Source organism: Syngnathus acus, chromosome 1 (assembly GCF_901709675.1).
Source record: "Syngnathus acus chromosome 1, fSynAcu1.2, whole genome shotgun sequence".
Taxonomy (NCBI): domain Eukaryota; kingdom Metazoa; phylum Chordata; class Actinopteri; order Syngnathiformes; family Syngnathidae; genus Syngnathus; species Syngnathus acus.
This window is the reverse complement of record NC_051087.1, coordinates 15786489-15814463: the sequence shown is the minus strand read 5'-3', so window position 1 is coordinate 15814463 and position 27975 is coordinate 15786489. Positions and strand designations below refer to the sequence as shown.

Here is a 27975-nt window from a genome sequence, read left to right as displayed (position 1 = left end):
GGGGGGGGGGGGGGGGGGGACTGAGAGGAGGAGGGCCTAACACCAGATAATGGTGTTGTCGGCAGAATGGAGGAGTCCTCAAGAACCAAGAAACGTTTGCTTTAATCGCGGAGTCTTGGGTCTATTTATTCTTATGTGGCTGAATGAATGTCAACCGAATAAATCTCAAACCAAGGCAATTTTAACTGCTGTGCTCGTGTGCAAGCCGAGCTGTGAGCCTCTAACAGGAATCTTTGAACTCAGGTAGGTGTCTCATGTTTTAATGTCATCTACCATTCATTACAGAAACGTCCCAATTCGTACTAAATACGCTTTACCAACTAAATAACATTTGATACAGAAATCGCTCCATAAATCGACACAATTTCTCGATAGATAGCTTACGATGCTAAGTCATCCAATTCAGAGCGAGTGATAGCTCCTATAACCAATAGAATTACAAATAGGATGTACATGTGACGTGAGAGTCGTTTTCAATTGGACGGGAGTTGGGACTACGCGTCTACCTACTCATGGTGCTGTAACTTCCAACGTTCCTGTTTACAACAGTCGAGGATTGTTTATGCAACACAGCTGACGTTTCTGGCGAAGGAGGCAGAGCCATGGCCGTTAAGACTGATTTTATTTGGTTTATTTCGCCAAGTACAACACGCTTATTGCAACTTCATTTCACGTTTTGTTTTACATGACTTGTCGAAAAGGGAAGTGAAGCAATTCTGCTTATTTAGTCCCATCCCGATTACAACCAAGGTTTTATTGCCAGACACACAATCTAGATTACTACAGTACTACTTATAATACTACCATCATCATGAAGTGAGAGAAACAAAAGAAAACAGAAATTTGACCTGGATAACATGATTTGAATATAGCAATAACAACTAAAGTGGAAGTTTGAACATGATTTTAATACAGCAATGATTTGAATACAGCAATAACAAATAAACTGGAAGTTTGAATAGGATTTTAATACAACAATAACAAACTGGAAGTTTGTATAACAATTGATATAAATTTGTTTTGTTTACAGCAATGCCAAGCTGAATTAGTTCTAATATGTTTTAACAGTTTGATTAGAATACAACAGTGACCGTTAAATCAATTTCGAGAAAGTTGGAGTCACAGTCCCAAAGGCACTCTGGAGGGGAGATCAGAGACATTAAGAAGAGTATTATGGAAATGTGAACTCGATTGATTGGATTAGAAACCAAGATGGAAGAAATTGCATTTCTCAAAGCTGAGAATGCCAAGAAAGAACAGCTGATAAAAAGTCTCACCATCAGAGTAGAAGATATGGACCAACAATATAAAATGAATGATGTGGTCATCAAGAGAGGGGCAACTGGAGGTAGGGTGAGCAAAAATCGTGTGGTACTACTGAGATTTACAAGTATGAAGCACAAAGTTGCTCTGCTGAAACAGGGAAAGAATCTAAGAGGATCCAATATCTACATTACCGAAAATCTCAACAAACAAAATGCCAACATTGCATGGTGAGCTCGTCAACTGAAAAAGTAAGGAAAAGTAAAAAGCACTTGGATGACAAGCTGCAAAATTTACATAAAGCTGAATAGATCATTCCCAGAAAACACTAAACCAGTGTTGAACAACGCAATGGATGAGCTGTAGAAATACGCAAATCGAGACAAATGTGAATACTACTTGGAAGATCAATTTAACAACTTCATAAACATGGTAAGAAAACTTCAACAGCAGGAGTTAAATGCCAACTTTGAAAAAATACAGGACTATCTTTAGACATTGGACAAACTTTTCAACGTCATTACAATACCGAAAACGTGGATCAAATAAATTACAGTCAACGGGTTTCCACCTGGACTTATATAAACAAGTTCATAGATGCAGAAGCAACAAAACAGGTGGTGGAGTCGCAATCTATGTTGAAAACAATATTGTTTTTTGAAACACTACTCAATGGTGATTGAAAATTTTGTGAATGTGTAACAGTCGAAATCAGTCTTTTCTCTTTATAACTATGAAAACAAACGGCACACACACCGTAAAGAATTTCTATATTGAAGAAGAAAAATGAAAAGCTAAACTGGGGACACACTTGACATGCCCCCTAACATACAAAATCTATTCAGACTGAGACAAAATAACCTTGCGCTCAGAGGACTGTTGATATCTGAACACCTGCAAATAAGCACAACATTAAGGAGCCACACGCTACCGGTGGCGGCCGTCAAATACTGGAACAAACTAAATGAGCCTACAGATATAAAATACAATACGTCACATGAGACGCATTCCATATTAAATCTATTGTGACTTGTGCTTTGAAATCTTGTATTATAGCTAAAATACAAGCCTGTGCTGCTGATGTATGCAAATGTTGATACAAAAGCTCTTGAACACTGTTGTCAAACGCTGATACCAAAATATATAAACAATATTGTGGAATGTTAAATTGCTGAGCGTGTATACATAAATGAGAGGGAGTTGCAGTCTTGGGGGTGCACTGGGAGCTTCAGTGCAATCGACCAGACCATCTCCACTCGATGTCCAAGAGCTGGGGAGCCACAATGCCCCCACGGTACCTCTCGCAAGGGTACACAATGGACAGCTGGAGCACATGGCGTATCATGTGCCTCGACGTGTTGTACACGGAAGATGTGTACATCTTGATCTTCTTCGTTACCGGCTGGCTTTCTCTGACCCTCATGGGGTTGCACCTGTAAAATAAGCTGAAAGGAATGAAGTCTGGCGCCCTTGGAAACAAGCGACTTCCAGCTTTGGGAAAGGCTGAGAGCCCAGAGTAATGATGGAATGCTTCGTCTTGAGATGTCTGAACTCAATAAGAAAATGGTCTAGCTACAGGAGGCCAGCATGGGAGACAATTAGCTGTGATTGGTCAGTGAAGGTGCCGACTGTTGTTGGGGACGGAGAGCCTCTGAGATTGTGACTCCAACTCTCTCGAAATTCATTTGTAAACTTGTATTCAAATCAAACTGTTAGTAAAAGTTATAACTCAATTAAGTTGTCATTGCTGTATTCAAATCAAACTGCTATCAATCGTTATTAAACTTCCAGTTAACTTGTCATTTCTGTATTCAAATCATGTTATCCTGTGTCAAATTTCTGTTTCTTTTGTTTCTTCCTTTTTTATTGGTTATGGTGGTGGTATAGGTAGTACTGTAGATTAGTGTTGGCTCGTGAGTGAACGATTCGTTCAAAATGAACGTATCCTTTTAGTGAACGAGAGTGAACGAATCACTTCCTAAAGTGATTCGTTCTTTTTTCCTTTATAACTTCAACCAGTAGATATCAGTAATGCCCATTGAAGCTGGTGCTACCTCGCCGTAAAACAAAACAAAGAAGAAATTCAGCCAATCAGCTGCGCCAGCGAGCGTTAGATGGAGGAGGGACTAACGAGTCAGTGACGTAACTTCCCGTTCACGAACGAGTCGTGAATTGCATTTCCTGTTCACCAACGAACGAATCTGTGAGTGAACGAATCACTCAGTGAGTGAATCACTCAGTGAGTGAATCACTCAGAGTGAATCACTCACTGAGTGAATTACTCACTGAGTGAATTACTCACTGAGTGAATTACTCACTGAGTGATTCGCATTTCCAGTTCACCGCGAGAACGGATCAGTGAGGGAACGAATCCTGGCTTTCCCGTTCGCGAACGAGTCAATGAGTGAACTGCCTTCCTGTGCATCAACGGATCAGTCAGTGGACGTGTTGCGTCTCCTGGCGTGAACTATGTAAACCAGAATGTAGATTTACGATTTACTTATAGTAGGTTTTAAATAACATGTATGCATATATATGCCTAAATATTGTTATCCAATATATCGACTGCAGTTTCACATTAGATTGCTGGTTTGAGATGTACTTTAATTATTATTATTATTATTATTATTATTTTTAATAAACATTTACCGTTTTTTTCCGTGTATAATACGCAAAATTTAACTAATTTATTGTCCTAAAATCTGGGGTGCGCATTATACATGGGTACAATTTTTTTAAAATTCTTTTTTTTTTTTAATTTGTTTTTAAGAAAATCATGGTACTGGTACGAGTATTGATTTATGTATTGTTCTCTTCTTGTCATGTTGTGAAAGAATGTGGGTTGAATAAATACCGAAAGAACAATAGTGAACAATAGTACTGTGCTCTGGTCATTTCGTCAAAGAAGGGATAATAGTCCTCTTCTCTTCTTGACTGACAATGAATGTGATAGTTTAATACAATCAGCAAATAACAAAATGCGTATTACAGGTAATATTTTATTTCACAACACTTTGCCTTGTTCCTTTCGTCTCTGCTGTTCACTTCAAACACGCTCCATACGAACGCAATGCTCTCGTATCAGACGCTTGCTCGATCACCTGCTCGTTTGCTGTCACAATGTACCCTACACAAATCCGAAACATTTGTTGCGGCTCCGAGTCACGACGAGGGGCAAGTTTTGGTTTCCAAGGGTGTTTTTATTCCTCTTCAACGTCTCTCCCATACAGAGCCGCCTTTTTCACATGTCCGCACGTCACTTTCCTCTCTTTTCATCTGATCGCGGTGGTGCCTTTATGGGCAGTCGGAGAAATCAACGCCAACAAAAAAAATACATCCAGCCTAGTTAAGACCATACCAAAGACTATAAAAATGGGACCCATTGCCTCCCTGCGTGTGTGACGATCATTGGGACTTAAAAAACAAAAAACAAAAAAAAACAAAAAAAATAATTGGGTGCGTATTATACATGGGTACAGGCTTTTTTCCAGCATCAACATGCCATTGTTAGGGTGCGTATTATACATGGGGGCGCATTATACACGGAAAAACACGGTAAATTATAACTTGTCTGGTGTTTTACTCCTTGTTTTTATATTCGCCAATCAAAACATAAAAATCAGACATTTGGTTAACTGCTTTATATGACAATATGTATATGTGTTTTACGTTGTTATATGAGTTGGTGTCTCCAAAATTAACAAATGTCGGCATAACGTTTTTTTTTCTCAACCTTTTATTCAAACACAAACACATTCGATATATAATAACACCATCAACTACAAGCCAACAAAAACAAAATTAAAACATCAATGTCGGCATAAAGTGTGTCGGCTGGCAATGGCATAGCGGCAATGCTGTCTGTCACTCACTCGTGAATCTTCGCGAACGACCAATCAGCAGCGCCAGCGAGGGATAGATGGAGGAGGGACTTTACAAGTCAGTGACGTAATTTCCCGTTCATGAACGAGTCAGTGACGCAATTTCCCGTTCACGACCGGGTGAGAGAATGTTGCCAACGGATCAGTGTGTAAGTGTATTATAGAAAGAAATGTGTTAATTATCCCCCGCCTACTGCCCGATGACAGCTGGGATAGGCTCCGGCAAGCCCGCGACCCCCGTGGGGATGAAGCGGTACAGAAAATGGATGGATGGATGGATGTGTTAATTACCCGAGCCAATTATTATTACATATAATAATTTGGGGGGGGTTGTGTAGTTGTATTGTTTGATGTGTATGGGTTGTTTCCACTGGATGTAAAAAAAAAAAAAAAAAACGTAATAGTGTGTGTGTGTGGGGGGGGGGGGGGGGGGGGGGTTAGGGGGATTCATTGAACGATTCGTTTGAACGACTCTTTTGAGTGAACTGATTCTAAAGATACAGTTCACCTAAAAGAACTGGAATGCACATCACTACTGTAGATATGTAGATTGTGTCTGGCCCATGAAATGCTTGGTTGAAATTGGGATGGGACTAGATGAGCAGAACTTCAACCCACTTCCCTTTTTGAAAAGGCATGGAAAACAAAATGTGAAATGAAGTTGTAATGAGTGTGTTGACTATGTACTTGTCAAAATGAACAAATCAAATTAATAGTCACAGTAATAATAATTTAATTGAAACGTGTTAGTCACTCAGCTGCGGTATATATTTATGCAGCGCTATAACTAATAGATTACGTAGTTCCAATTCTGAAAACAATACTCTCGACCATTTAAACATACTAATAGGAAATTGTAGATTGTTTTTCTTAATGATAACTTAGCAGAAAAATAGTTCCATTTTGATAGCATAGAAAGAGTTAAAATTGCCAATCTACTGTTTTCTTGATTTTTATTTTATTTATTTGGTTTTATTGGAGATGAAATACCGTATTTTTCGGACTAAAAGTCGCTCCGGAATATAGGTTGCATTAGCCATAAAATGCACAGTAACGTGAAAAAAACCATATAAGTCGCTCCGGAGTATAAGTCGCATTTTGGGGGAAATTTCTTCGACAAAATCCAACACCAAGAACAGACATGAACGAACAACAGGCTAAACGACAGGAATGCTAACGTGACATAAACACAAACGAAGAGCTGAGAACGGGCCTGACGTAACATTCAGAATTATTCAAATAACTATTACATAAATAACACATTTATAAAACCATCTGTGTCACTCTAATTAATTAAATCCATCGATTGTCCTTTATGTCAACAATGCCGGTCGGGTACGCGCCGCGTGTGCGGCGCTTGCACTTCAAAATATTCCACAGGCCCATATAACGATATATGAATTATATATTAAATAACTATTATATAAGCAATAATATTATCAAACCATCTGTGTCACTCCAAATCATTAAATCAATCGATCAAATTCCTCGTCCTTTGTCAACAACGCCGCGCGTTCGCCCTGACGTCAGCCTCGTCGTTATTCCACAGATCTAGTATATAACTATATTGTAGCGTTAACAAAGTACAAGGAAAGACTTGGGTTTGGTAAACGGCTCTTTATTTAACAAAACGAGTTCAACGAGCCAACAACTACTAAACTGTAACGATAAAAACATATACAAGTTGCTACACAAAATAAGATATATCAAATAACTATAACATAAATAGTTCACCGCCACACGGCCCCAAGTACCGGCGTCGACTTCCAGGCGTGTGGTGGCGTGAACTTCCATCCCCGGAGGTGGCACTTCCAGCCACGGAGGTGGAAGAGAGCTCCATAGAATAGGACCGGGCATGCGTGAAAGCCATGTCCGAGCCCCATCCACCGTCCCCAGATAGCCACCCGGCCGAGCGCCGGCCCCCGACTTCCATCCACAGAGGTGAAAGAGAACTCCGTAGAGTAGGACCGGGCGTGCGTAAAAGCCATAATAGTTTTTCAAACCTTCTGTGTCACTCCAAATCATTAAATCTTTCAAACTCTTCGTCCTCAGTGTCACTTACAAACAAAGCCGCTAATGATGCTGGTAGTACATGGGGCCCTTCGTCGTCGTCCCTTGATCGAATCTCTGTCCTTTATGTAAACAACCGCCGCGCCGCTGACGTCACTTAAAATTCAAATTACAGTAATCCCTTGCTACATCGAGGTTCGTTTATCGCGGTTTCACCTTTTTTTTTTTTTTTTTTGAATTTTGAGAATTTGTGAAAAACTTCACATATAAGTTGCTCCTCAGTATAAGTCGCCCCCCCACCCAAACTATGAAAAAAAAAAAAAACGCGACTTATAGTCCGAAAAATACGGTAGTTCATGACCAAACATGATAGTCACAATAATTAATTGATGATATCACAATACAATAGACCCATGAATACTCACGATTTGGCACCTGTAGATTCACTTTTTGGCATATTTCTTCCCCCGAATATTTTTCTACCTGTTCATTTTGAGGAGCCAACATTTGTTTATCCGTGAAAGGGCTTATACGTAGTTTCATCCCCACTTATTCAAGAATTTTGGGGGTTATATTTTTTCTGCAACACATTTATCTTTTAGCTTTCAATAGCAATTGTCTGCTGTATTACTGAATTAAATGTAAAAAAAAAAATCCATCCACATGTAGTAAACAGACATTTGGAACAAATATTAATTTGAATTAAGACACTTTAAAATCTTCACGTTCCTGTACAATACCATCCATCCATTTTCTGTACTGCTTGTTCCCACAAGTCTTGTGGGCGTGCTGGAGCCTATCCCAGCAATCATTGGGCAGTAGGCGGGGGACACCCGAACCGGTTGCCAGCCAATCGCAGGGCACACAGAGACGAACAACCATCCCGACTCGCACTCACCTATGCTAATTCAGCCTACCATGCATGTTTTTTGGGATGTGGGAGGAAACCAAAGTTCTCTGAGAAAACCCACGCAGGCATGGGGGGAACATGCAAATTCCACACAAGGAGTGCCGGTGGTGGAATCGAACCCACCCACACCCTTTGAACTGTACGGCGGACGTGCTAACCAATGCGTCACCGTGCCGCCTCTGTACAACACCATGAAAAAGTATTTGTTCTCTTCTCAAAATTCTCTTTGTAGGTTCCTCTTTTTTAATGTTTAAGCTTTAAGGTAATCAAATGTATGTAATTATTAAAACTAAGTAACCCTAGTAAAGAAAAATGCAGTTTAGGGTTAAATGATGATTTATATTTATTAAAAAGAAAAAAGTTAAAGTTAAAGTCCCAATGATCGTCACACACATCTGGATGTGGTGAAATTTGTCCTCTGCATTTAACCCATCCCCGTGTGATTTTAATCCATCCCCTGGGGGAGAGGGGAGCAGTGAGCAGCAGCGGTGCCGCGCTCGGGAATCATTTGGTGATCTAACCCCCTAATTCCAACCCTTAATGCTGAGTGCCAAGCAGGGAGGCAATGGGTCCCATTTTTATAGTCTTTGGTATGACCCGGCCGGGGTTTGAACCCACAACCTTCCAGTCTCAGGGCGGACACTCTACCACTAGGCCACTGAGCTGGAAATTAATATTCAAAGCTACCTGACCCATTGGGGAAATGTTATTAACCTCTAAATCTAATAATGGAGTGGGTCACGCTCAGGAGCAACATCTGAAATCAAGTGTTAAGTATAACTGCCAATTAGACTTTCACACCCCTGAAAAGATATTCTTCTATGCAGGATTTTTTGTTAATTTACCAATGGGTTTTTGCATTTCAAGTCCAGACCAGGCCACTCAAAAAACGTCTTAATTTTTAAATCAACCATCCTGAAATTGACTCGGATCATTGCCCAGCGCAAGTGGGCTTCAGTTTGAAATCACAAACTGATGGCAAACCATTCAGCCTCAATAAGTTAGTTGTCCGGGTCCTAAATGAGCAAAGCAACAATGGAACGTCACAATTCAACCACGTTTGACTGCTGGTTTGATGTTCTTTTGATGTAATGCTGTCACACATCGACGCACGTAGTCATGAGATACAATTACACACCTTCCATAAAGCTCAGCTTTTGTCTCATCGGTCTGTAGAATATTTTTCCAAAAGGGTTTGGAAGCATTCTGATATTTTTTTGTGTGTGTTTCTTTGTCCTGTTGTTTTGGTTCTCTTTTTTTTACCTTTTCTTTGGGTCTAGTTTTCACCTTGGACATCTGTCATGGATGTTTGTTTTGCCCAGTCTCTTCATTATTGTTAACTCATCAAGGTTGAACCAAGCTTTGGCCTGCAGTTCTTCAGATATTATCTTGAGATCCTTTGTGACCTTCTGGATGAGTCATCACTAATATTTGTAGAACAGCCGTTTGTGCAAGGGTCACCACTGTTGTATGTTTTTTCCATTTGTTGACAATGGCTCTCATTGTGGTTCACTGGAGTCCTAGAGCTTTAGGAATGGCTTTGTAACCCTTTCCAGACTGTCCATCCACCCATCATCTGAACGAACCGCTTATCCTCACAAGGGTTGTAGTTGTGCTGAAGCCTGTCCCAGCTGACTTTGGGCAGTAAGCAGGGGGACACCCTGAACTGGTTGCCACCCAATCGCATGGCACACTAAGACAAGAGTAGATGGTTTGTCTATGTGTACCCTGCGATTGGCTGGCAACCTGTTCAGGTTCTACCCTGCCCACTGCCCACTGCCCAAAGTCAGCTGGGACAGGCTTCAGACAGCCGTTATAGGCACAACATTAAAGCCTGGTTTGCAGTTCAGATAATGGATTACTGTGCATCATGGACTATAACTGACCTGCCTGGTACTACTACCATACAGATGGGTCAGGCACTGTGGAGGCTGCCACCCAGACAACAGCAGCAGCTTCAGGAAGAGCTTGTTGACCGACTGGCTGACACGGGAGGGGCCAGACAAGAGCAAGGTAATCCTGACACGTGTGTATCTATGGTGAAGTGCATCTGCTCCTGTCAGCAAATTGATATTGACTAAATTCTTTAATTCAGGTAAGTCAGGAAAAAGTATTGTATTCCGGACTATAAGTCGCTCCGGAGTACAAGTCGCACCAGCCATAAAATGCATAATAAAGAAGAAAACTATATATGTAAGTCACACCGAAGGACAAGTTGCATTTTTGACCTCCTATTTTTGCTTGGGAGGGGAACCTGTTTTAATTTTCTACACTTGCTAAATGTACGCCCCAGAAGACAGAAAAGGTCAGGCTAATCAATTCTTGTATGCTTCCACGTACTCCTTGCATGGTGCTCACATACTCGTCATTACTTTTTGGTGCAATTAATGAATTTTCCGACTATTTGAATGGTCATTGACCACGCCTCGCGCAGAACATGAGTGAGTTCTTAAAAAAGAAAATGAAAGAACCTAGCTTCTAAAGATGGAAATTGACAAACACAAAAGTGTGTTCTTCATGTTTTTATTGAAAACAAGCTGTTACTGTCTGCTGCACGACAACGGTTTCCGCTGTTCACGCATTGCCTGTGCGTTCCTGCAGCAGGGGATTTTCACGAGGGTAATGGTCTCCTACTTTGCACAACACTGGCCATATACTCCATCGTGAGCTCGACAATACATGCATGCCTTTGCCATGCTCCTTTATGATTTTGAGTATCTTATAGTCTTATGCCGAGGTCAGACTGCACGAATGTAGCACGATAATGAGCCGACAGACGTGTCAGAGAAACGTAGCTTGTCGTGGCCAATTTTGAGTTGCCTTGACGTGTTGCAGCCCGTGTAGTGTGACAAAATACATGATTGGATGGTTGGCACCTGCAACGGCTCATGACCACCACGATGAAAATCTGGCATGTCAGAAATGTTGTTTGTCTTGCTGAACAATGTGACATAGTAAACTACAAAATCCTTCGAGTGCTAATTCGGCGTTGACTAATAGGAATACAGTGGTCCTCCTCTGACGAGAGACCACTAAAGGAGAAAAAACAAACATACACAATGACAAAAGAGGGAACAGAAATTCACTGGTGGAGCAACGATACAAAGTACTAGTTCGTGGAGCTGTGGCAGCAGTATCCCTCTTAACTTATTTTTAAAGAATTTATTTGCAAATTACGGTGGAAAGTATTCGGTCAATAATGGCCTTGATCTGGAGTCCCCTTGTGGTTCTGGGATTTTTGTTCACCATTCTAGTGATCATTTTGATCCCACAGGGTGAGATCTTGTGTGGAGCCCCAGATCGAGGCCATTATTGACCAAATACTTATTTTCCACCATAATTTGCAAATTATTTAAATAATCAGACAATGTGATTTTCTGGATTTTTTTCTTTTTCTTTTCATTTTGTCTCTCATAGTTCAAGTGATGAAAATTTCAGCCATCTTGTAAGTCGGAGAACTTGCACAATTGGTGGCTGACTAGATACTTGTTTGCCCCACTGTTAAAAGAACTAGCTTATTGTGATGATAAGGTAAGTTAGTGTATAAAAAATCAACCTAGCTATTTCTGTTGCACTTTGTTTATGCTACAATAGTAAGAGAACTACCGTATTTTCCTGACTATAAGGTGCACCTAAAAGCCTCAAATTTTCTCAAAAGCTCACAGTGCACCTTATAGTCCGGTGCGCCTTATATATGGACCAAATTCTGGCCCGCTGGCCGCATTTGGCCCGCGTCTAAATTTAAACTAGCCCGAAACATTGTGTCATAAAATCAATCATAAGTGGCCCGCTGAAGACTATGAATCATGAATCAAAAAGACTATGGATCATTATTTTGTGATTATAAAGTAATTTGTTGCGTCCGAAGTTTAAATAAAAAAGATAAAATGGAGAATGATTTGATTTGGATTAAAAATCTGACATGATGCAACCTGGCCTGTTTACTGCAGTCACAAACACCAATATCACCCTTCTTATTCATACAATAATAACAACAATAAAACAATCTAATGAAAAATTAATTCAACTTTCATAAAATTGTTAATTTGTTATTATTTTAATCTTTAACTTTTCTGGTAGTGCAATTGACAACAGATTCTCATTTGCAATATCAACCTATCTGCAAAGAATATAGTAAAGGATATAGTTACGTACATATTTACAAGTTCATTCACAATGTTAATGGTTCGTAGAATGTTGGTGCGAATGGTCAGCCCCTATACAGGACTGTCTCAGAAAATTAATGCATTAATAGTGCGCCTTATAGCCCGGTGCGCCTTATAGCCCGGTGCGCCTTATATATGGACGAAGTTTTAAAATGGGCCATTTATTGAAGGTGCGCCATATAGTACGGAAAATACGGTAGGTTATTGTAAGGTTGTTGATTTTTACTCTTTGGACTGAGTGAAGGTGAATAGCTTTGAAAATAAAATTCAATGAAAAGTTACCTTTAATTCATATATATTATCGACAGAAAAGCCATTGCTACTGGAGGCTATAAAAATATCATATGGATATTTTCTTCATCGTATCAAAGTCTATTGTTTTAAAAGAGTGGTATATTGCTTTATGCCGAATCGTTAGACCTTACTGTATATCAATATGTATTGTATTGGTCGAAAGCAAAAATGATTGTGTACCATGTCTACCATTTTCAAAGTATGGTTTTTGCATTTACTCAAAGGAATGACGTGTTTTCTATGCTGCTAAAGGAGCTTTATTAATGTTTGGCGCAGTGCATTGGGTGAAACATGATGTCAATGTCCTACAAAACTGACTCTTGAGATTACTGCAGTAATCAAACTTGAATGTCAACAAGTCCAGACAGCACCCGCTGCCCATTCTGAAACTCTTCGCGGCCATCGAAGTTTTATGACACTGCTGAACAAAGCAAGATGCTAGTCCTCTGTCGGGGGTTACATTCGTTCCGATTCCCATTCCCATATGAATGAATGAATGAATGAATGAATGAATGAATGAGCCGTGGCTAGCTTGGTTATCAAATGATTTTCATGAGTCAAGAGTTTTTTTTGTCAACACCGCAGTTTTAGAGCACCGCAGTCGGTTGACACTTTTAAAAACGGTCTTAAAACTTTTATTTTTAAAAAGGCATTTTCTGTAGCACTTTGAGATTTTTTTTAAAAATGCAAGGTGCGCTATAAATATAATTTACCGTAATTTTCGGACTAAAAGTCACTCCGGAATATAGGTCGCATTAGCCATAAAATGCACAATAACGTGAAAAAAAACATATATAAGTCGCTCCGGAGCATAAGTCGCATTTTGGGGGGAAATTTATTCGACAAAATCCAACACCAAGAACAGACATGAACGAGCAACAACAGGCTAAACGATAGGTATGCTAACGTGACATAAACACAAACGAAGAGCTGAGAACGGGCCTGACGTAACATTCAGAGTTATTAAAAAAACTATTACATAAATAACACGTTTATAACACCATCTGTGTCACTCCAATTCATTAAATCCATCGATCGTCCTTTGTCAACAATGGGTGCACTTCAAAATATTCCACAGGCCCATATAACGATGTATAAATTAGATATCAAATAACTATTATATAAGCAATAATATTATCAAACCATCTGTGCACTCTAAATCATTAAATCCATCGATCAAATTCCTCGTCCTTTGTCAACAACGCCGCGCGTGCGCCCTGACGTCAGCCTCGTCGTTATTCCACAGATCTAGTATATAACTATATTGTAGCGTTAACAAAGTACCGTATTTTCCGCCCTAAAAGGCGCACCGGATTATAAGGCGCACCTTCAATGAACGGCCCATTTTAAAACTTTGTCCATATATAAGGCGCACCGGATTATAAGGCGCATAAAATAGAAGCTATACTGCAACAAACTGAGGTTGACTAGGGTTGCGGTATGCATCCACTAGCCAATAACCAACGAGCCCTCTGTAAACAATCGCGTTTCTCAAACGATCTCCTATAAAATGATCGGAACTGACTAAAGTTCGATCTAACGCATTGGTACTACTTACCGTATTTTCCGCCCTAAAAGGCGCACCGGGTTATAAGGCGCACCTTCAATGAACGGCCCATTTTAAAACTTTGTCCATATATAAGGCGCACCGGCTTATAAGGCGCATAAAATAGAAGCTATACTGCATCAAACTGAGGTTGACTAGGGTTGCGGTATGCATCCACTAGCCAATAACCAACGAGCCCTCTATAAACAATCGCGTTTCTCAAACGATCTCCTATAAAATGATCAGAACTGACTAAAGTTCGATCTAACGCATTGGTACTACTTACCTATGTTTCCCTTCCATATCGATCCGTAGATTTACTCGAAACATTAACAGAGCAGCCTATTTTGACATGAAATAGACTGGTACGTATAGCAGCTATCGCAATAGCATTAGCCATCCGCAAAGTCTCACGAGCCTCAGCGAAGTGTAAACAATCGCGTTTCTCAAACGATCTCCTATAAAATGATCGGAACTGACTAAAGTTCGATCCAACGCATTGGTACTACTTACCTATGTTTCCCTTCCATATCGATCCGTAGATTTACTCGAAACATTAACAGAGCAGCCTATTTTGACATGAAATAGCCTGGTACGTATAGCAGCTATCGCAATAGCATTAGCCATCCGCAAAGTCTCACGAGCCTCACCTCGCAATCTCCCATGAGCCTCAGCAAAGTGTAAACAATCGCGTTTCTCAAACGATCTCCTATAAAATGATCGGAACTGACTAAAGTTCGATCCAACGCATTGGTACTACTTACCTATGTTTCCCTTCCATATCGATCCGTAGATTTACTCGAAACATTAACAGAGCAGCCTATTTTGACATGAAATAGCCTGGTACGTATAGCAGCTATCGCAATAGCATTAGCCATCCGCAAAGTCTCACGAGCCTCACCTCGCAATCTCCCATGAGCCTCAGCAAAGTGTAAACAATCGCGTTTCTCAAACGATCTCCTATAAAATGATCGGAACTGACTAAAGTTCGATCTAACGCATTGGTACTACTTACCTATGTTTCCCTTCCATATCGATCCGTAGATTTACTCGAAACATTAACAGAGCAGCCTATTTTGACATGAAATAGCCTGGTACGTATAGCAGCTATCGCAATAGCATTAGCCATCCGCAAAGTCTCACGAGCCTCACCTCGCAATCTCCCATGAGCCTCAGCAAAGTGTAAACAATCGCGTTTCTCAAACGATCTCCTATAAAATGATCGGAACTGACTAAAGTTCGATCCAACGCATTTGTACTACTTACCTATGTTTCCCTTCCATATCGATCCGTAGATTTACTCGAAACATTAACAGAGCAGCCTATTTTGACATGAAATAGCCTGGTACGTATAGCAGCTATCGCAATAGCATTAGCCATCCGCAAAGTCTCACGAGCCTCACCTCGCAATCTCCCATGAGCCTCAGCAAAGTGTAAACAATCGCGTTTCTCAAACGATCTCCTATAAAATGATCGGAACTGACTAAAGTTCGATCCAACGCATTTGTACTACTTACCTATGTTTCCCTTCCATATCGATCCGTAGATTTACTCGAAACATTAACAGAGCAGCCTATTTTGACATGAAATAGCCTGGTACGTATAGCAGCTATCGCAATAGCATTAGCCATCCGCAAAGTCTCACGAGCCTCACCTCGCAATCTCCCATGAGCCTCAGCAAAGTGTAAACAATCGCGTTTCTCAAACGATCTCCTATAAAATGATCGGAACTGACTAAAGTTCGATCTAACGCATTGGTACTACTTACCTATGTTTCCCTTCCATATCGATCCGTAGATTTACTCGAAACATTAACAGAGCAGCCTATTTTGACAGGAAATAGCCTCGCGGGTACAACAGCTATTCGGTGACGCCCCCTGACTACAGTTGCCGTAATGCTGGGAAGCGATGCGACCTTGTAATTTATTAGTCGTACTAAAACGTACTGAAACATTTTGGCAGAGCACTGTGTACAACCAGTATGGATCAACAAATTCATCAGTTGATCCATATATAAGGCGCACTGGCCTATAAGGCGCACTGTCGGCTTTTGAGAAAATTTTAGGTTTTTAGGTGCGCCTTTTAGGGCGGAAAATACGGTACCTATGTTTCCCTTCCATATCGATCCGTAGATTTACTCGAAACATTAACAGAGCAGCCTATTTTCACATGAAATAGCCTGGTACGTATAGCAGCTATCGTCATAGCATTAGCCATCCGCAAAGTCCCACGAGCCTCAGCTCGCAATCTCCCATGAGCCTCAGCAAAGTGTAAACAATCGCGTTTCTCAAACGATCTCCTATAAAATGATCGGAACTGACTAAAGTTCGATCTAACGCATTGGTACTACTTACCTATGTTTCCCTTCCATATCGATCCGTAGATTTACTCGAAACATTAACAGAGCAGCCTATTTTCACATGAAATAGCCTGGTACGTATAGCAGCTATCGTCATAGCATTAAATTCCCCAACAGTTATTGAGTGTTAAAAGGAAAGTTTACGTAGAACAATGGTAAACATGTCCCTGTCCCTGCTTTTTTTGGAACATGTTGCAGGCATCAAACTCAAAATTTGTGAATATTTAACAAAAAAAAAGAAAAAGTTATCATTTTGAACTTCCAATGTCTTGTCTTTTTTTCGTGTTTAATTGAATACAGAATGAAAAGGATTTGCAAACATTGCATTCTGTTTTTATTTACATTTTCACATCCTAAATTCATTGGCAAAGGGTTTGTTATCTAATCTGTAAATGTAAATTAAAGATATGTAACTGACATTTGTAAATAAAATCAATATCCCCAGGGAGGGATGGCGGGACACTTCGAAGAATGCCTCAACATTGTTATGGCCCTGACATCTACCATCTATTGAAAACACGCAGAGGAGGTAGGATGAAAATATTTTATACTAACAATACTGCTCGGTCATTTTATTTATCTTATTAAACAGTCCTTTGCTTTGCATTTGAACTGATTAGTTTGCATAATTATAGCGATACTTTACTTTTTCTTGAAGTATAAACTGTTGCTTTTGTTCACTAATGACTTAAATGTGTACTGTGTAACCTCTGAGACCAATCCATACCAGGACTACGCTCATCAAACCTATATTTACTGTACGAGCAATTTCAAAGTACTAATATACGCTGAGTTCATATCGACTGTGACGCATGAGCTGTATGTGTCCGTAATACTACACTCGGAAGACCACAGGATCACGGGGGCTTGTCAAGTTACTGTTCACATTCACTTAGATTAATGCATATTTATTGATAAACTGATAAAAAAAAACTCAACAGTAGCCTACATCCCAGAGCGGCAGCTGTTTCACTCCATGCTTTCTGGTGTTGTCTTTATAAGAAGTATGTGAAGTGTCGTTTTGGACCTACGTGATGAATTTCATCATCCCTGGTCACAGATAACCCTTGGCAATTCAAATTCGCTGTATACATCTCACTTTAAATGACATACTTAGAAAAAATAGAATATGTATATGTTTCGGCTTGCCTGAAGTTAAGCCAGGAGGTCATTCCAAAAAGTGAGCCAGGCAATGGAAAGGGCTCGATCCCCACTGAGCTTTCACATAGTTCTCTGTACGTCTAATAGCATCTAGACCGCTGACCTAAGGCACTGGGCAGATGTGTATGGGTGAAGAAGTGCAAAGTCCAATCAGATGAATCGCTGCAGGACATGCCACACTATGCGGCAAGACCAACAAAGATGCCAGATATTCAGCATTTTCGTGGAAATCCTAAACGGCAAATAACCAATCGTTGAGTATGTCATAGTACGCGGGCTACGCGTCGAGAGAACCTAAAATCGGCCATGACAGTTAACATTTGTCTGGCATATCTGTTGCATCAAAATCAGGCGATACTCCGATTGTCTTACCTTGGCTAACACTGTTAACTCACACTATTCTGTCTGAACATTAATTTTAGATTTGATTGGTTTGTAGGCGGGCGGCTCGGTGGCGCACTGGGTAGCACGTCCACCTCACAGTTAGGAGGGTGCGGGTTCGATTCCACCTCCGGCCCTCCCTGTGTGGAGTTTGCATGTTCTCCCCGGGCCCGCGTGGGTTTTCTCCGGGCACTCCGGTTTCCTCCCACATCCCAAAAACATGCTTGGTAGGCCGATTGGGCACTCCAAATTGTCCCTAGGTGTGAGTGCGAGTGCGTATGGTTGTTTGTCTCTGTGTGCCCTGCGATTGGCTGGCAACCGGTTCAGGGTGTCCCCCGCCTACTGCCCGATGACGGCTGGGATAGGCTCCAGCACGCCCGCGACCCCCGTGGGGACTAAGCGGTACAGAAAATGGATGGATGGATGGTTTGTAGGCACTGCATACATATAACGATTTGTGTACAAGACATTTAAGATTAAAAAAAATGTCCCTCTAACTCTCGAGAGTTAAATTGACATATTGCGTGACTTCATCGATGCCCAACAGAAAATCACAATCTACGCCCAGATTCAATCCTTTGGTGCTTGCCGAACTGAATGTCATAAGACTGTGGATGACAATGTGTAAATAACATTTTCAGTTTTCCGTATGTGCTTTGTGTTTATTCAAATTTGCTCTTTAATTTTCTGTATATGCCTTGTGTTTATTAAAACGTGCTCTGTAATTCTTTGTTGTTGTAGGTAAAGCACAAAATGGTTTTATAGATTTGGAGATGCTCCCACCAGAGTTGGGAATAACCATATTGTCGTATCTGAATGCAACCGATCTGTGTCTGGCCGGGTGTGTATGGCAGGACCTAGGCAATGATGAATATCTGTGGCAGGGGTAAGGAGATTTAAGTTTGGTGTCTGTGATGGTACTTTGCCATATGTTTGCAATCGATGTCTTTCTTGCTTTTTTTCTTAATGAGTCTTTTTGGTAATCCTCCCGTGTTGATTTTCTAGGCTCTGCAAGTCCACATGGGGTCACTGCTCCATATACAACAGAAGGCTGCCTGCTGGTTTCTCATATAGAAGACTATATCTACAACTAGATGAAGGGAGCCTTACATTCAACGCAAACCCACAGGAGGTAATGCATGCCAAACATCAAAGATCATGAGTCACACAGACCCCCACCACACGCATGTACGTGTGTGTCTAGATCTTCAAAAGTACTAAGGCCAATCTATGATCTCCCTCTCTCTGTTGCCCTTTCCTGCCTTCTCAATAGGGTATCTCTTATTTCATGTCTAAAGGAATACTCGTAGATCATCCCACAGAGCAGGCTAAGTTCATCTTTTACACTAGACGGCTCAACTGGAAGATGCTGAGAATTTACCTGGATGAGAGGTAAGCAGAGAGATGTACACAAAAGATGTCCACAAAAATGTATTTGTGCAAAGGTTTATTGCAGGCGAAGTTGACATCTACTATATGATGTTTTTTCAATATATGTAAATATACCCAAAAATGACCTAATAGGCAAAGTAAACCTTGCATCTGACATTTGCATTAAATTAAATATAATAATGCATTATGTTCATACTCTTATCAGGGTTTCCCCCAGAAAACTTGCCTGGTGGTAGATAAGCCAACCTAGCTTCATAAAAGATATTTAGTATGCGTTCAAAAATTCACTCAGATGCCCTGGCACTAGTCAGAGTGGGTGTGGTCGGAAAGGTTAAATGCGCTCAACTCCCATTCATTTACGAACACGACCAGCACTAGTCAGGGATGAGAATCTTCCGCGGATTTCCGTGTTTTTTTCCGTCGGGAGTATCATTTTTGTGAATCGTGGGGCGAACGGGATCAGGAACTGCTTCAGATGGGCATGGCTCGAGAGCAGCATCATCTTACAACTCGGAACACAAAGACGCACTTAAAGCAATGCGACAGTGAGCGTCCGGCGCGCTGCGGTTGCGCGATCGGATTAAATTAAGCTCCCTGCGCACTGAGGTCCACTTCAATTTTGGAAAGTACATCAGGACTTTAAAAATATTTTCTAAATTTCAACGACGGCTCTGTCACAATATTGCGATCAGCGCGGTGCAGTTGCGCGGTCGGCGACGCGCCACGTTTGCGCGTTCGGCGGTGCGCTGCAGTTGCGCGATCGGACAAAATTAAGCTCCGTGCGCACTTAGGTCCACTTGAATTTTGCAAAGTACATCAGGAGTTTAAAAATATTTTCTAAATTTCAGCAACGGCTCTGTCACAATAATGCAACCAGCGCGATGCAGTTGCGCAGTCGGCGACGCGCTACGGTTGCGCGTTCAGCGGTGCGCTGCAGTTGCGCGATCGGACAAAAATGCGCAAATGAAAAAATGCTTAAAAAAGGCGGGGTTTTTTGCCTTGGAACGGATTAATTTATTTCCATTATTTGTAATGGGAAAATATGATTCGGAATTCGAATGATTCACTTCTCGAACAGCCTTCTGGAACGGATTGTGTTCGAAAACCGAGGCTCCACTGTATGTATACAAAGCCCTGCTGAATGAATTCCAAGCAGTGACGTGATCGAAACTGGCAATGATTACCGTATTTTCCGCACTAAAAGGCGCACCGGATTATAAGGCGCACCTTCAATGAACGGCCCATTTTAAAACTTTGTCCATATATAAGGCGCACCGGATTATAAGGCGCATAAAATAGAAGCTATACTGCAACAAACTGAGGTTGACTAGGGTTGCGGTATGCATCCACTAGCCAATAACCAACGAGCCCTCTGTAAACAATCGCGTTTCTCAAACGATCTCCTATAAAATGATCGGAACTGACTAAAGTTCGATCTAACGCATTGGTACTACTTACCTATGTTTCCCTTCCATATCGATCCGTAGATTTACTCGAAACATTAACAGAGCAGCCTATTTTGACATGAAATAGCCTGGTACGTATAGCAGCTATCGTTATAGCATTAGCCATCCGCAAAGTCCCACGAGCCTCAGCTCGCAATCTCCCATGAGCCTCAGCAAAGTGTAAACAATCGCGTTTCTCAAACGATCTCCTATAAAATGATCGGAACTGACTAAAGTTCGATCTAACGCATTGGTACTACTTACCTATGTTTCCCTTCCATATCGATCCGTAGATTTACTCGAAACATTAACAGAGCAGCCTGTTTTGACATGAAATAGCCTGGTACGTATAGCAGCTATCGTTATAGCATTAGCCATCCGCAAAGTCCCACGAGCCTCAGCTCGCAATCTCCCATGAGCCTCAGCAAAGTGTAAACAATTGCGTTTCTCAAACGATCTCCTATAAAATGATCGGAACTGACTAAAGTTCGATCTAACGCATTGGTACTACTTACCTATGTTTCCCTTCCATATCGATCCGTAGATTTACTCGAAACATTAACAGAGCAGCCTATTTTGACATGAAATAGCCTGGTATGTATAGCAGCTATCGTTATAGCATTAGCCATCCGCAAAGTCCCACGAGCCTCAGCTCGCAATCTCCCATGAGCCTCAGCAAAGTGTAAACAATCGCGTTTCTCAAACGATCGCCTATAAAATGATCGGAACTGACTAAAGTTCGATCTAACACATTGGTACTGCTTACCTATGTTTCCCTTCCATATCAATCCGTAAATTTACTCGAAACATTAACGGAGCAGCCTATTTTGAAATGAAATAGCCTCGCGGGTACAACAGCTATTCGGTGACGCCCCCTGACTACAGTTGCCGTAATGTTGGGAAGCGATGCGACCTTGTAATTTACTAGTCGTACTAAAACGTACTGAAACATTTTGGCAGAGCACTGTGTACAACCAGTATGGATCAACAAATTCATCAATTGATCCATATATAAGGCGCACTGGACTATAAGGCGCACTGTCGGCTTTTGAGAAAATTTTAGGTTTTTAGGTGCGCCTTATAGTCCGGAAAATACGGTAATTGTTTGCGGATTACACAAAACTAAAGATAGTACACTCCCAAAAGAAAAGTAAAAATGTAGGAAGCAAGTGAGGGGAACTAGAAAAAAAAAGAATGTAGAATGTGGGTCATCTCTCCGGTATTGCTGTGACGCACTCTACGTGACGTCTCGAACGAACAATACTTCACCACTGGAAGTAGAAAACAATTTCATTTCATTTTTATTTGATAAACTATGGAAGACAACTGTTTGGGGTGGACGTTTTACATACATTAGAGATTAGACAAAACAAAAAAATAATTGTGAAGTAGACAACACTGTTGGTTACTCCAGCTTCTGCCAGGTGTTTGTGTGGACCAAATTTTTGGTGTACGTTACGGAAAATGTAGACATTGTGGTGCTGCACAGGCACAGACACATGTAGACCTTGAGGACATGTCACACATGAACCAAGTTTTATCCACGAGCATATTATGCACCCACTAGTCCAGATCAATAATTATCCACTGTCATAAAAAAATAAGCACATTGTACCTGATATTAACTGGTAAGCATATTTTGTAAGAATTTTACCGTATTGGCCCGAATATAAGACGGTGTTTTTTGCATTGAAATAAGACTGAAAAAGTGGGGGTCGTCTTACATTCGGGGTCTAGACATTATACCCATTCTCAACGCTAGATGGCGCCAGATATCTTTAAAGCGAATGCTGAACTTAACTCCCCAGGCCAAAGCGAACCCCTGTCACGAAGAAGAAAAATAAAAAATAGCGGTAAGAAAGAAAAGAGAAGATGAATAAGAGAAGAGATAACAGAAAATGGAGAAACAGTAGGTTTATTTACATTTAAAAAAAACAGAAGCCATTCATTTACAAATGTGATTGCACTTTAGTTTACATATTTAAATGTTCAGATATTAAGATGTGATACAGTTTTTGCATGATTTGAATGAGGGAAAATAACATGCTTTTTCTCTCAAATATATTGTTATAATCATTTGTTTCAGATGTACTGTAATTATTTTCTGTATAAAAATTTTATTTGGTGTTCAAAAAGTCTTTTTTCAAACTCGAGTCTTGAAAAAGAGGGGCTCGTCTTATAATCAGGGTCGTCTTATATTCGGGCCAATACGGTAATTAGTTTACCGTTTTTTTTCATGTATAATGCGCCCCCATGTATAATACGCACCCTAAAAATGGCATGTCGATGCTGGAAAAAAGCCTGTACACATGTATAATACGCACCCAAATTTTGACTTTTTTTTTTTTTTTTACATTTTTTTTTTTTTTTTAAAGTCCCAATGATCGTCACACACGCGTCTGGGTGTGGTGAAATTTGTCATCTGCATTTGACCCATCCTCGTGTGATTTTGATCCATCCCCTGGGGGAGAGGGGAGCAGTGAGCAGCAGCGGCGCCGTGCTCGGGAATCATTTGGTGATCTAACCCCCCAATTCCAACCCTTAATGCTGAGTGCCAAGCAGGGAGGCAATGGGTCCCATTTTTATAGTCTTTGGTATGACCCGGCCGGGTTACTTAAGTCCGTAAACATAAAATTATTTCAGAAAAAATATCATCTTTGGGAACAACCGGATGTTATTCTGCCGGTCAGTATCACTGCGCATGCAGTAGCAAACTCGATAGCGAAGAAATATGTGAGACTCTCAACGGGATCACCAATATTTGAGTGATGTTCCAGTTATTTATCACAATTATTTATTATTATAATAATAATATATATAATATATATAATAATTATTTGTTTATTATTCACAATTGTCATGGTGATCTTTCTGGTGATTTCTTAACTAGGCTGGATGTATTTTTTTTGTTGGCGTTGATTTCTCCGACTGCCCAGAAAGGCACCACCGCGATCAGTTAGGTTAAAATGAAAAGAGAGGAAAGTGACGTTGTAAAGAACCATCCGTGACAAGATTTTCTTCAAAAATTGTTGTACCATGATTTTCTTCACAAAAAGAAAAAACATTTAAAAAAAAAAAAAAAAAAAAAATTTAAAAAAATTGTACCCATGTATAATGCGCACCCCAGATTTTAGGACAATAAATTAGTTAAATTTTGCGCATTATACATGGAAAAAACGGTAAATTACTCTGTTAAATTATTTTAAAATATTTTAAATCATTCATATTTAATTGGTAACAACTGCAAATATGTTTCCAATGATAATGATATCACTTCTTAAACAATTCAACAGCAAGTATCATCTGATGCTGGTGTTTATATGATAATTATTAGGGGTGTAACGATTCATCGATGTACATCGATTAATCGATATAATGCTCTACGATTTGTTGGCATCGATGCTAAACGTAAACATCGATCTATATCGCCCGTTTTTGACCTCGGACATTAGACGCGACTTTATTTTGAAATCCAGTTCATTGTTGCTTGCTTCCTCTTTCCGGGAGCAGTGCGCGGCGTGTTGTGTTGTGAGCAGAGCAGGCACGTGAAAGGGGAGGCGACAACTACGCGGCTCCTGGGCTGGTGCTATGGCTAGTGTCCAAGAAGACGAGGAAATTCGCTCCCCTTTGGGCTTCAAGTCATTCGTTTGGAAGCACTTTTTTTTTGCATTTGGATTAGAACATATGGTCAAGGTGTAATGTTTACTACATTCATTATAAAGAACTTATTTTTGTTTTGTAATTAAATAGTTCAGTAATGCACTTTAAAGTTAATGGTATTACAAAAAAAGAAAGAATATTCATTTTTCTTTACTTACTTATATGAGAAAAAATATAGGAATTTGATCAAGTTCAGTGTTAAAATAAGCACTTTGTATACTACAATACTCTTGTAATTTCCTAAATAGAGTTTGCAGTACCTTGTTGATTTTGCGTATGAATTGTTATAAATCAGGATATTGTTCTATATCGATCGTAGAGCACTATATCGTGATGTATCGTGAATGAATCACAGCAGGCTTTCAGATATCGGCAAATATCGTATCGAGGTTCTTTGTATCGATATGATATCGTATCGTGACAAAACCCGCGATTTACACCCCTAATAATTATATTATAACAGTACAGTAATCCCTCGTTTATGGCGGATAATTGGTTCCAAAACCACCCCGCGATAAGTGAAATCCGCGTAGTAGGGTCACCCTCTCATCTGTACATTTTTTGTTTGTCAACAAATGTATATGAAACCATTTAAGTGCATATGTTATTATTAGAACATTAAATAATAGTTTCAAACATGTAAATAATACATTAATAGTATAAATAACATACTGAAAATATTGTATAAATATTGAAAATATAAATATTATACGTGTGTGGGTGTGTGTGTAACATGTAGATGTGACGTTTTGTTGTAAACCTTGGTTAAACAGGGACCTCTAGTGGTCACAAGTTACCATAGCAGTGCTATGCGCATTTTGTAGATGTATATGTAGCTAAAGTATACTTACTGTAAATAGGATTTTAGGACTCTTTTATTATTATGACAACTTTCTATAACAAGGTACAATACTGTAAATATGTTTTCAAAAGTCTTTTATTATAACAACTTCTTTTATATCAAAGTACAACACTGCAAATATGTTTTTAGAACTCTTATTATCACAACTATTTTTTGGGGGGGCTGGAAAAAATCCACGATGCAGTGAAGCCGCGATTAACGAACCGTGAGGTCGCGAGGGATCACTGTGTAACAAACAATAAAAATGACATTGAAAATATAGAATACATATAAATATTCCTGTAGAAGCACCAAACAACAATTAAAAAAAATTAAATAAGTTACCCCTCAGCAACAATTGTGTGTTGCACAGTGTTTTCGATGCAGCAAATGTTGTGTTCACATCAGTGTTGTTTCAGGGATCATTCACGGTTGCAAATGTTCACAAAACATTGGCGAACGTTTTGGATTTTTCTTCATGCAAGGAAATTTATAACATGTTCATAGTTCCCTTGTGACAAGAAAGTACAAGCGACGCTTTGGCGAACATTTGCAACATTAAACAAAGCCTGACATGGATGCAATATTCGTTGCATTCAAAAACACTCAGTATTGTTCGCCCCTTAGTGAGAATTTTTTATTTTATTTTTTGTTCAAAAGTCAGGGCGTTTAAGTTTGCCACCGGCATTCATGAACGGGAGGCTTTTGATGTTTTGTCAGCTGATGTCGGAATAAGGTGCTTGCAACCAAATGCAGTTATCATAATTCCAATATTTAGGTAGTACCCTTCCCCTAAAATGAAAACACTTGGACATTGTATCTTATGTGTATTTGCAGGCGTGATGTTTTGGACGAGGTAGTGACTCTTCACAACTTCAGTAACCAGTTCCTCCCCAATGCTCTGAGGGATTTCTTCAGACACATTCATGCACCAGAGGAGAGAGGAGAGTATCTGGAAACACTCATCACCAAATTTAGCCACAGGTTTTGTACCTGTAACCCTGGTCTTGTCCGGGAGCTGGGGCTCAGTCCTGGTTAGTTTACACACACCATTAAAAAACTAAAATCAATGCTTCAGCTCAGTAATTGTGTTATTTTAGGCATATTGGTAGAAATAAATAACAAAATTATGAAAAAATATGTGTTAAGAAATACACTTACTGTTGAAAGTTGTTGATTACTCATTAACCTTTTTGAGATATCCATTAAATAAGCCTCTGAACACAGAATGCATTCCACAACTACAAGCTAAATGTAAATTCGGCTGAGATTGTTGTCAACGTGCATGCGTGTGAATATACAGATTAAATTGTGGCTGTGTTGTGACTTTAAGTTTTGGGAATGCTAAAATTAAACGTTAAGACAAAAACAAATTTATTAGGCTATGTAGGGTAAACTGGCTTTTTCTGGTTAGAGGCACAACATAGCCAAAAATTAACAGCATCAGTAACAAATCTTCCGTTTCAAAAATGGTAATGGACCACAGCCACAAATTAACAGCATCAGCAACAAATCTCCAGTTTCAAAAATATCAATGGACTATGTATCTACCTAATGTGCTACTGCTACTCTCACCAGAGCATGCTGGAATTTACTTTAATACTGCCTGGGTTTACTTGTGTGATTAGTGGGATTAGTGTAATGGTACTGGATCAAGGATTGAAGGTTGGTCCTCATTGATCTCTCAATTTACTGCTGCCTATAGCCACAATTTACTTTGGGAACATTTTAAAATGTTAATGTAGAAGAGCAGAATTTCAGCATTCTGTAAGCAATACATTTCCGTATGTTTCTGTACTTCTTCCTATCTAAATAAAAGTGAATCTTTACATAGTTTAAACAACACATGTAATGATCCAAATATACAAGATTAATGTCATAAAAAGCAAAGAGATGGAATTACAAAAATAGTTCCAAAAGTATGTCTTTACATTTATTTTAAATCAAATTTGGGTTTGTTTTAATGTTCTTGAGTTTTACTTGAGTTGTGCAGTCAGTTATTTACTGGTGTGTTATAGCCTGCTAAATTGTCCAGCATTATGTACTATTACAAGCTTAACATTGTGAATGTAACATTTGATATTTATGGCCATGCCAACAATGTTCTATCTTTGTTTTCCTATAGACAGATATTACAGTGTACTATTATGTTCTTTGCAGATGCTGTGTATGTGCTATGCTACAGTCTCATCCTGCTGTCCATTGATCTGACCAGTCCTCATGTCAAAAACAAAATGTCAAAGAGGGAGTTCATCAGGAACACTCGTAGAGCAGCCCATAATGTCTCGGATGACTTTGTGGGCCATCTTTATGACAATATATATTTAATTGGCCATGTGGCTGCATAGCTCACTTCACCAGCTATTTATTAGCAATTCTCACAATGCACTGAAGAATAGGAATCTGTGTTTTGGTTCCTATATAATATCTCTGGAATGTTTGGGATATTTATACAGACTTTACAAACAAATCAAATGTACCACTGTACTGTGGGAGAGATGCTGCCACCAAAATTAACTGAATGCGCTGACATTTTTGTAATAGAGGAGGATGGTTTAATTAAAACCATGAAGATAAGTTTCTACACTGCACTGATGAAGTATTACTACTAAGTGGTGGAAGGATGAACTAGAAAGCTGCCCTCAGATTGTTACTGACTGCTTCAT

At 39.8% G+C, this 27975-nt stretch overlaps 1 protein-coding gene across 2 annotated transcripts; it reads left to right on the top strand.

Annotated features, from left to right (window-relative positions):
- The first annotated feature begins 17 nt into the window (after positions 1-17).
- fbxo8 (F-box protein 8) lies at positions 18-27975 on the top strand. 2 transcript variants are annotated; one of them, XM_037254923.1, is made up of 8 exons: positions 18-243; positions 9975-10077; positions 16875-16958; positions 18713-18857; positions 18977-19103; positions 19245-19363; positions 26147-26343; positions 27470-27975. In XM_037254923.1, the coding sequence occupies exons 2-8, from the start codon at positions 9975-9977 to the stop codon at positions 27655-27657; spliced, it is 963 nt and encodes a 320-aa protein (XP_037110818.1). In that variant the 5' UTR covers positions 18-243; the 3' UTR covers positions 27658-27975. The 2 variants fall into 2 exon arrangements, with proteins under 2 accessions (XP_037110818.1, XP_037110825.1); XM_037254930.1 differs by lacking the exons at positions 18-243; positions 9975-10077 and adding an exon at positions 10300-10369.